Consider the following 12,090-nt stretch of genomic DNA (forward strand, 5'->3'; position numbering starts at 1 on the left):
GGCGTAAACAGACCTACCTTTGATTCCAAAGCCTTTTAACGAACACTTCCAACTAAATTTTCCATTTTGGCCTTTCATCTCTTACAAATTGAATTTTAAGCCCCAATAAAAACATTGGTGGTTTTTTTTTTTTTTTTTTTTTTTAAAGAGGTGCTGAATTTTGATTTCATTTTTGATTTATAAGAGATGTTTTTAAGGTATGAAATTTGGATCAGTAAAATTGTTTGTATTTACATCTAAAATTTGAATCGCTCAAACTAGTGTAAAAATATAAAAGATAAATAGTTTTTTACAAAAATATAAAAGATAAATAATTTATTGTTAACAAATCTTTTTCAGCCCCCAAAATATGAATCATTTGATAGAGAACGGATTATGATTAAGAGGTATCAAGGGATACATTTACCACTTAAAATTTCGGAGAACATTTAGAGCTTTTAAGCTCTTATTTTAAAAATAAAACAAACGCTCTTAATATCCAAACGTCTGAATGAATCAGACTTTAGAAGTGCCAAGAGGTAATTTTGAAAAAACAAACAATCTATGGGCCTGTTTGTTTTTTCAAAATTACCTTTTGATACCTCTGAAATCTAATTCGTTCAGACGTTTGGATATTAAGAGTGTTTGTTTTATTTATAAAATAAGATATTAAAAGCTCTAAATGTCCTCTGAAATTTAAGTGGTAAACATATCCCTTAATACCTCTTAATCCTAATATGCCCTCTACCAAATGGTTCTTATTTTGGGGGCCGGGAAAAAAATTGTTAGCAAAAACTATTTATCTTTTATACTTCTGGAAAAAACTATTTATCTTTTATATTTTTGCACTAGTTTGACTGATTCAAATTTCAGATTTTAGACGTAAAACCAAACAATTTTACCGATCCAGATTTCAGACTTCATGACCACCTCTTATAAATCATAAATGAAATCAGACTTCAGCATCTCTTAAAAAACAAATGTCACCTAATACTCCGTTAATTCCAACTCGAAACTTTATAAAATGTTCTTGGGATATCGATAGTAAACATTATAAACATATTTTTTGTTTGTTTAGTTAAATAAGCGAATATGAACGATGGTTTCATTTAAGTTCGTGACCGTTCATTTATACATGTCCGTTTACGTTCTTCTATGTTTATTGACGTTTGTTTATATATTACGAAATTAATATATAAACTCATCGATTAAATTAAGTTTTAAAAATTCCTTTTCCCTCCAAATTTATATGATTTTACATTCCGTTATGTTATCTTAAAGAAACGAAATGTGAGTAATGATGGTTGCTTTTTGCTTATTTCTATCCGTTTATCATCTTAACGAATGAACATGAACAAACATATTTTCTTAACGAAAAAACATGAACACAAAGAAAATGTCGCTCGTTTAATGTTCGTGTCCGTTTACAGATACACATACATTCGTGTTCATTTACAACCATACTTGAGCCATAAAAAAATATTAATTTATATAATAATTACTATTTTATTAATTTATAGATAAATTTCTTGTTAAACTATGAGAAAAACGGCATCATAAGTTCTTATAGTGATGAGAAAAATTAGAAATGAATGAGTTTCATACCATGAAAGCTACTTGTTAATATAAAAAAGGGAAAATTGCACCAAAATGAAACCAACTTTCACCTGATTTTTATTTTGGGGAATCAACTTTCAAAATCGTTATTTTGGGAACCAACTTTCACCTGATTCCAATTTTGAGGAACCAACTTTCAAAATCGTCATTTTGGGGAACCAACTTGGACCTGATTCCTATTTTGGGGAACCAACTTTCAAAATCGTCATTTTGGGGAACCAACTTGGACCTGATTCTTATTTTGAGGAACCAACTTGGACCTGATTCTTATTTTGGGGAACCAACTTTCAAAATCGTCATTTTGGGGAACCAACTTGCATCTAATTCCTATTTTGGGAAACCAATTTGCAAAATAATTATGGAAAAATAACTAAAATTCATTTCTTTTCAAAAATTAATGCAATAAAATCTATTTTTCATTTCAAATCTCGTTTTTTTAAATTCAGATATCAAATTGAAGATTTTTCGAAAAAAAATCCAAATTACAACGATAAAAATTATTTTTTACTAATGCAATAAAAAAATCTATTTAATAGAAAAAAAATTAATTGATGCAATAAAACATAAATATTAAATATCACATTCAAGATTTTTATATCTAATAAATCTGTGTCAATATTAAAGTTTAAATCAAATTTGGCAAATCCAACCAAAAGTTTGATAGACCCTTAAATTATCTGTTACTTGTTCAACAGATCAATCAGACCCTTAAATAAACAAAAAGTTCGATAGAGACCCCTAAATGACGATTTTAAAAGTTGGTTCCCCAAAATAGGAATCAGATGAAAGTTGGTTCCATTTTTGGTGTAATTTTCCCATTTTTCTATAATTATTTTTCAAGTTGGTTCCCCAAAATAGGAATTAGGTGCAAGTTGGTTCCCCAAAATAACGATTTTGAAAGTTGGTTCCCCAAAATAGGAATCAGGTCCAAGTTGGTTCCCCAAAATAACGATTTTGAAAGTTGGTTCCCCAAAATAGGAATCAGGTGAAAGTTGGTTCCCCAAAATGACGATTTTGAAAGTTCGTTCCCCAAAATATGAATCATGTGAAAGTTGGTTCCATTTTGGTGCAATTTTCCCTATAAAAAAAATTCAGACAAAATCAGTTTCTATCAATACTAGAAAAATATCCGCACAATGCAGCGAGATACATCTCGATTTTAATGTTTTGTTTTTTTTTTGTCTCAGTCGATGTTATAATACGATTTTATATGGTTTTGAGAAAGTGATAAGGTTTTTATTTTTGAACAAGATATAAATATGAAGATATCATAAAGAATTGAAAAAAATATTGATATTAGTACTAAACTAACTATTTAAAACTTCTTTTTTATGTATTTTTTTAATTCATTTTATTATTTTTTGTATTTTTTTTATAAAGATAATAATTAAGTATTTTGTTAAAATTCAATGATTATTCTGATTATATTTTAAATTTTTTTATATTTAAAATGAGATGTTTATCCTCACGACTATGTTTATCTACAGTTAGTTATATGAATTCAAACATGAAACTTTAATAAGTTGTACTTATGCACAATTTATTTACAACCTTGAATTTTAAGTAATATGCATCAATAAATAGTACTTTATGTATAAAAAATAGTTTTTAAGAGTTTTTGTCAAATGCTTCATAATATAGTATATAGATTTTGTCATAATTAATGACAGATAAATAAATAAACTTTGAAATTGCATCTTTAAAGATAAAAGAAGGGAACATTCCATAGTTTTAGTACAATATTTCGTCAATTCCAAAAATACAATATTTTTCGAGGCAGGTATAGGTGATGACAAATAACGTTCATTTTTCTGTGACGAATGTTGGAGATAACAGAAAACCCATTTGGGTATTTGAACTTTGAAGATAACAGGTAGTTGATTTGGACGTCAGGTATAACCAAGGAACGAGATGGGGAGTGGTGTGGCGACAACAAATGTAGTTAGTTTCCTTTTATTCTAAAATATTATATCAACTGTTATAATTACTGAAGCCACATTGTTTTTTGTAAGTTATTAGGTCTTTGAAATCCTAAATTGCATGTAAAGTTTGCTTGTAGTTGATAGCTAAAAGTGGGTGTTTTAAAGGTTATTACATGAAAAAAGGTTATAAAGTATCTTACTCAAAATAGGAACTGAAACGAAATACTCAAACTATGTGAGTGGTCAATTATATACCCCTACCGAAATTTGAGAAATGCCCTTTTGTTCTTTCTTTATACGTGGATCGATCTTGAGAGGTGTCTTGACGTGAGCGTAGTCAAGTTTGGATGAACCACATTTTAAACCGTTGTCAAAATGTTTCTAGAACCATCATTTTACACATTTTATTTATATTGTAGTTGAGCATTTGTTGAGAGTCTCTGTATTCAAACAATTAATTTGCCTTGTTTTTGTTTGATACCAAATCAAAATAATTTAAACTCGTGGTTACATTCAAAAAGCAAAAGTGCGTTTTTGAAACTCAAAATGGATAGAAAGACAAAAAAAAAAAAAAAAGGTCTAAAAACTAGTTGGTTTTCCCTTTTGATTGTTTTTCAAGCCCTGATATCCAACTCGATCATCCCTTTGACACATAACGGGCAATTTGATCAGACATTTGATTAATCCTATTCGAACCCAGTATACGCCCTTAATATGGCTTCTTTGAACCGGTCCCTGAGCTACAAATGTAGGACGATGCTAAAATGTAGCACTGATTTGGTCCTTGCAATAATCCATCCAGGCTTAATAATCTCGGGTTAGTCTCGGTGTAGTATTGGGCTTCGATCTGATTCATGTATGATGTATCTCTATCGATCAATTTGGTTATTAAATTGTGTGTTTTGCCCCAAAACGTTGATTTTGACAATATATTTTCGAATTTAAAAATGGATTGGAAGTACATAAATTTTGTATGCAATTTGTTTTCTTATAAATCTTGTGTGAGGTTTTTCTATCTATTTACTAATCTATACTCTATTATAAAATATTTGATAAAAACTCTTAAAAGCTATTTTTTATGCATAAAGTGTTGTATATTTATGCATATTACTTAAAATTCAAGATTACAAGTAAATTATGCACAAGTACAATTTATTAAAGCTCCATGTTTGAATTTGTGTAACTAACTGTGGATTAACATAATCAACTAGAGAATAAACATCTCACTTTAAAATATAAAAAATCTAAAATATAATTAGGATAATTATCGAGTTCTAACAAAATAACTAATTATTATCTTTATACGCAAATTATATTATTAAACCAAATATAAATTATTTCGTTATTGAACATAAATTAAATTATAATAAAAAAATTGAATTAAAAATTACACAAAAAATGATGAATTTAAATAGTTAATTTGATACTAATATCGATATATTTTTGTCAAATTTTTATGATATCTTCAAATTTATATTTTATTAAAAAATAAAAATATCATCGCTTTTTAAAAATCAAATAAGACCATATTATAACATCAACTGAGATAAAAAATAAAATGAAATATTAAAATTAAGATGTATCTCACTGCATTGCACGGGTATCATTCTAGTTTAATTTAATTGTTTATTAAACACGATAAATAGCAAATTGTATCGAAATATATATAACTATGTAAGCATTCATGTTTTGTACGAACAATATGAAACCAAACGACATTCGGTTACCGGAAGATTCTCGGACCTTACCATGCCCATCTGGTAAGACAAACGACATTCGACAAGCACTTACCTAGTAAGTGTTTGGTAAACGACCTGTTAGATATTTCTTTCGACATCTTTGCATTGCTACAACCACAAATGAACGATTTCATAGATACCACTCCTACGTTTCAACGACCATCAATAACGTCTCTTTCAATTTCTGACAAAGCCTTACCTCATCTCACCTTTGATGATCTTTGCATTCTTTGCCTTATCAACTCTTTCGAGAATTCACAATATCCATTGAGGTACTTCATCACACGACTGTAGGATGAAGTTGTAACAATGGTTGCTTTTGTTGATCAAGGTTTCACGATCATAAATCTATATACGACTTCAACTTGTTTGAAGGGTTTTTTTTTTCTTTCTGAATTGATGTCTTAATCGGTGTGATCTAGTGTCAGGTTTGATATTTAATGTCTCCATTTGAGATGTTCAATTAAGCTGTGTTTGACATGTGGATCAAACATGATGGAATTAAACAGGATGTGACATGACAACTTATAATAAATTGCGGTTTGTTAAAAATTGCAAATTTTGTCCCTATAGTTTTCAAATTATGTTTTTATCCCTATAATTTGTAGTTTATTTATACTTCCGTCCCATAAGCTAATTATAACTTTTAAGTATTAGAAGGGTGCTCGCATAATATAGCGAAATATATCTCAATCTTAATGTTTCATTTTATTATATATCTGTGTCGATATGATACAATTTTTAGTGGTTTTGAGAAAACGATAATGTTTTTATTTTTGAATAAAATATAAATTTAAATATATTATAAGAATATGGAAAAAAATATATATCGATATTATTATTAAATTTACTAATTAAAGTTTTGGTTTTTTTTAATTCCTTTAATTCAATATTATATTTATAATTTAATTTAGTTTTAATAACGAAGTGATTTATATATGTTTAATAATACTAGAAGAGTACTCGCACAATGCAGCGAGACACATCTTGATTTTAATTTTCTATTTTATTATTTGTCTCTGTCGATGTTATAATACGATTTTATGTGTTTTTAAGAAAACATTAATGATTTTATTTTTGTATAAATTATAAATTTGAAGATATCATAAAAATCTGAAGAAAAATATATCAATGTTAATATCAAATCAACTATTTAGAAGTTCTCATTTTTATGTAATTTATTTTTTATTATAATTTAATTTAAGTTTAATAATGAAATAATATATTTTTGGTTTAATAATTATAACATTTTATAAAGATAATAATTAAGTATTCTGTTAGAACTCAATGATTATCTTAATTATATTTTAGATTTTTTTATATTTAAATTAAGATGTTTATCCTGTATTTGATTATATTTATCTGCAGTTAGTTACACGAATTCAGATATGGAGCTTTAATAASTTGTACTTATGCACATTCTATTTGTAATCTTGAGTTTTAAGTAATATGAATTAATAAACAGTACATTACACATAAAAAGTGGTTTTTAAGAGTTTTTGTCAAATGCTTTATAATATAGTATAGATAATTTTTATAATAATAATAATTAAGTATTTTATTATAACTAATGATTATCCTAATTATATTTTAAATTTTTTATATTCAAAATGAGATGTCTATCTTGTATTTGATTAAATTCAAAAATGAAGTTTTAATAAATTGTACTTACGCACAATTTACTTGTGATGTTGAATTTTAAGTAATATGCATCAATAAACAGTATTTTATGCATAAAAAATAGTTTTTAAAATTTTTTGTTAAATATTTTATAATATAATATAGATTAAAGACTAAAATAACAATAAGTTATAAACCATCTAAATAAAAACGAAATAAAAGATTAAATAATAAGAGAAAACAACAATAAATTTCAAATCACCGACATGAATTGTTTAATGTTTTTTTTTTTTTTTTTTATGAAAAAAAAGGATGCAACAGAAACGAAATCCATAACCGTTTTCCCTACTGTTTCTCAGGCTCTCGCTGTCACTCCTGAGAGACTGATCTCCTCAAATTTAGCCATAATAACCTCTCTACCACCTTGTTTCCTCTTCTCCATTCCGTTTGGATCTATTCTCTCCACCTGCTACTTTCTCTCTTATCACGAACAAGGTGAATTGTTACTCCACTTTAACTCTTAGTTTTGATTTTATAAATGTTAGTTGGATTTCAGTATTAATTACGCCACCGATTTGATGTTTTCTGCAATCACTTTCTTCTTCTCCTGGTAAAAAATTCGTTGATTTTGTTCGTATTTGCGTGTTTGTTCTGTTGGCGTCTTTGGAATAATTTATGTGAAGGAAGGCTAGATCTGGATTATGTGATCCAATTAATGGCGATATTGGCTTCCTACACGTATTGTGAATTTTCACTTTGGTTTTAGCTTTTCTGTAATGAAATATGTGAATTTGGTTACGTAGTCATGTCGATCCGTTTCACTATACTTGTGATAAATTAATCGCCTCATGCCCTCATCTGTTTGATTAATAGATTCTTTGACGAGTAGTCTATCGATCCATGAAAATTGCATTCTATCTGGATGTCTCAGTAAATTGGTAACTATTAGTTATATTTTTAGCAATATTTGAAGTAAAAGTAATGTATTTTGGTATTGGTTTTAGGGGCTAAGGAACAACTAACAACAATGGTGAAAATCTGTTGTATTGGAGCTGGCTACGTCGGGGGCCCTACTATGGCCGTGATTGCATTGAAGTGCCCATCAATTAACGTGGCTGTTGTCGATATCTCTGTGCCTAGAATCACAGCGTGGAACAGTGAAACACTCCCTATTTATGAGCCTGGTTTGGACGAAGTGGTGAAGAAATGCAGGGGGAAAAATCTTTTCTTCAGTAATGAAGTGGAAAAGAATGTTGCAGAGGCGGATATAGTTTTTGTTTCTGTTAACACTCCAACTAAAACTTCAGGACTTGGCGCTGGAAAAGCTGCTGACCTAACATACTGGGAGAGTGCTGCACGTATGATCGCTGATGTCTCCAAGTCTTCAAAAATTGTAGTTGAAAAGTCAACTGTTCCCGTGAAAACAGCAGAAGCGATAGAAAAGATTCTGACCCACAACAATAAGGGCATTGAATTTCAAATCCTTTCAAACCCAGAGTTTCTTGCTGAAGGTACTGCCATCACCGATCTTTTGAATCCTGATCGTGTCCTTATTGGAGGCAGAGAAGAAACTCCAGGAGGCTTGAAGGCCATTCAAACGCTCAAAGATGTTTACGCTCACTGGGTCCCGGAAGAACGAATTTTATGTACTAATCTTTGGTCCGCTGAGCTGTCCAAGCTTGCAGCTAATGCTTTCTTGGCACAAAGGATCTCTTCAGTTAACTCAATGTCAGCACTATGTGAGGCCACGGGTGCGAATGTTTCCCAAGTCTCTTATGCTGTTGGTAAAGACTCGAGAATCGGCCCAAAGTTTCTCAATGCTAGTGTGGGTTTCGGCGGGTCTTGCTTTCAGAAAGACATCTTGAATTTGGTGTACATTTGTGAGTGCAATGGCCTTCCTGAGGTAGCAAATTACTGGAAACATGTTATAAAGATCAACGACTACCAAAAAAACCGATTTGTCAACCGACTTGTTTCCTCCATGTTTAACACGATATCCGGAAAGAAGATTGCCATTTTAGGATTCTCTTTCAAGAAAGACACTGGGGATACAAGAGAAACCCCAGCTATTGATGTGTGTAGAGGGTTGTTATTGGATAGAGCTCAGTTAATCATCTACGATCCTAAGGTTCCCGAAGCACAAATGATGAGGGATCTTTCGACACCAAAATTTGACTGGGACCAGCCGGGTTCAACGTCCCCAGTATCCGAAGATGTGATCACGAAAAACGTGAAAGTTGTTCACAATGCATACGAAGCTACCAAGGATTCCCATGCCATTTGTATCCTTACCGAGTGGGATGAGTTCAAAAGTCTTGATTACCAGAAGATATACGACAACATGCCAAAACCGGCGTACATATTTGATGGTAGGAACGTAGTAGACGTGGCGAAGCTAAGGCAGATCGGGTTCATTGTGTACTCAATCGGCAAGCCGTTGGACCCATGGCTAAAGGACATGCCTGCCATTGCTTGAAGATATGATGGTATCAATGGTTAGCTTCAACTTCTCAGACTTTATTTAGTGTTTCATTATTGCCTATCTTTTTCCTTTTGTGTTCTTCATAAGGATTATTAGCTATGGTTTTGATATAGTTGTAGTTTAAGTAATAAAACCTTTAGAAGTAAAGAAATTGCTGGTAACAATTTGTTTGCTCTGAAATCCACTTTGAGGATCCTACATTCCTACTATACCTAAGGCATAATTAAGGAATCATGTGGGGTTTTTCTTATATAATTAAGAAAACACATTATATTTTTGATATAATTAGATAAATATATTTTAAATTTGTGAACAACGTATTATAATTTTGTAAATAAAAAATTACTAAATCTTTTTTTATTTGAGATGTCTTGTTATATACACCAAAATCCGTTTTTGAAAGTAGATTCACAAAATAGAAACATATATAAAGTTGATTTCAACCACAAGGGTGGTGCCTAATTGGTTTGAGTTTGTCTCTAAAGGTCAAAAGTAACAAGAGGTCTCAGGTTTAAATTCAAGGAGAAATAAAAATCTCCTTGTGGCAACGGAGGTTCAAATGCGGTGACTCCGAGTTATCTGCAAAGCAGGTGGTCGTCCTGGAATTAGTCGGCTCATATAGCGGGTTGGATATCTAGGTTAATAAAAAAAATCGTTTCATTTTGATATAATTTGCCAAGGTTTTGAGATGACTACAACTATTTCATGATATATAAATGGCCATTGATCTAGGTACCTAATAACCTAGTTTTTCTTGAGTTCAAACATTATTAAAAGTGATAAAGTATGTACGATTTCAATTTTCTGTCTACAAATATAGGGTCATTTATATTTCAAACAACATATGGCAACGAAAATGGTGGCAACTACAATCTCTCTAACTCCATATCTTCTCCATCTTAAACACCGGTACACCTATGGTACACCTATGGACGTAACTATGTAGTTGGTATAGGTGGCAAGTGATATTGTATTATTTCACCATTAAAGGGTAAAAAAAATTTGATTTGTGAAAAGTGTAATCATATTGTTTTAAAAGGTGCTATTGTGTTGTTTTTATAACTTAAAGGGTGTAACTGAAAGTTGAAAAAAGAAATTAGACTTTTAATAAGCCTAACCCAACTTCGGGCCTGTTTTAATGAGCTTAGTGGATAAACTGGCTTATTCGGACGGACAAAATAGGATGTTTACCTCGGGCTTATTCGCTCAGAAATGAGCTTATTCGTCCAGATGAAAAACTTGACTTGTCCAGGTTAAACCAAGTCAAAAGACTATCCCTACCCTAATGGCCTTACATTATACTCGTGCCTCTCTCAAACAAACACCCTAGATTGACAGTCTCTTCTCCATCGGATGCTTAAACAGCCCCTAATCGATCCAAAGAACCCTAATCAACGATCTCTTCTCCATCGATGGCCCTCTTCTCCTCTAAAGAACCCTAATCGGTTGATTGCTCTCTTCTCCATCGATCGACACCCTCTTCTTCTCCAAAGGTAACTACTATACTTCTCCTTTAAAGAACCCAAATCGGTTGCTGGTAGCGTGTGTTTGCTTGTGTTTGCTGCTACCATAGCTGCTACTACCGTACCTGCTGTGTTTGCTTATGTATTTCATGCTTGTTGTTGTTTGCTGGTGTCTCATTCCTTATGCTACCGTAGCTGCAGTATGGTGTCTCATTTCCTGTTAATTTTTTTGTGTTTGCTGCTACCGTAGCTGCTCTATTTTGTAGTTCATCCTCAGGGGTAAATTGGTCATTTATGTTATTCAGACTATTGATTCAGACTGTTGATTCAGATAGAAAAGTAAACAGCAACATAAATTTATCTAGACAGACAAATTTATCCAGACAGACAAATTTATCCATACAGTACTTAATAGAAAATTTGGTAATAACCCCCGAAAGTATTAAATAAGCCGAACAATGTGAAAGCCCAATTTCATATCAAACCCAAATAGACAAATTAAACCCAAATCAGAAATCCAATTACATTTCCCTTCCCCTTAGGCCTTACCTGCTTACTGCCTTACCATACGACCTTTAGGCCTTACCCAAAATTAAACCCAATTACCCAAATCAGAAATCGGAATATGGAAACAGGAGGGATACTGATTACCGAGTGCGACCAGGAGACCAGCCGACCAAGAACGATTTCAAGGAGGGAAACTCGGTGATTTCAAGGTTCACGATGGAATTCTCATTTTAAAACAATTATGAGTTTGATTGTTTTGTTTTTAGATGTTATAAAGGTGCTTGAATATGTCGAAGATAATAATAATAATGGAGCTACTCGGCTTCAAGCACATGGTCTTTTTATCATACTTTATGACATTTTGAATTTGTGTTTTATATGCACTTAATATTAACCATTTTAGGGTTAACAAATTCATTGTCTCAAGCTCTTCAAAGGAAATATCAAGACATCTTGGAAGCGGTTGATTTGATAAGAACAACCAAAGGACAATTGCAAATGTTAAGAGAAAATGGGTTTGATCAAGTTTCGGAAAAATGCTATTTTTTATGATAAATATAAGATTGTCAAGTTGGATATGACGGAAGGTTATGTTAATACAAGAAATTCAAGGGAAATGATGAACATTAGCATTCGACATTATTATAATCATGCTATATTCAACACTGTTTTACATATGCAGATTCGAGAGTTTGATGATCGTTTTTTTAGATAAGCACCGACTTGCTTCAAAATATGGCAGCTTTGAATCCATGCAATTC

General features: G+C 31.1%; 1 protein-coding gene across 1 annotated transcript; it reads left to right on the top strand.

Annotated features, from left to right (window-relative positions):
• Positions 1–7,904: 7,904 nt before the first annotated feature.
• Positions 7,905–9,353, top strand: LOC112528039 (UDP-glucose 6-dehydrogenase 1). Its single transcript, XM_025138929.1, has one exon. It carries the CDS (start codon positions 7,905–7,907, stop codon positions 9,351–9,353), a length of 1,449 nt encoding a protein of 482 aa, XP_024994697.1.
• The last annotated feature ends 2,737 nt before the right edge of the window (positions 9,354–12,090 follow it).

The sequence above is a fragment of the Cynara cardunculus genome (genome assembly GCF_001531365.2).
Source record: "Cynara cardunculus var. scolymus isolate 2C chromosome LG 15, CcrdV1, whole genome shotgun sequence".
NCBI lineage: Eukaryota > Viridiplantae > Streptophyta > Magnoliopsida > Asterales > Asteraceae > Cynara > Cynara cardunculus.

Bases quoted from the DNA above. Each gene is read 5' to 3' on its own strand.
- LOC112528039 (XM_025138929.1), top strand. From the start codon at position 7,905: ATGGTGAAAATCTGTTGTATTGGAGCTGGCTACGTCGGGGGCCCTACT.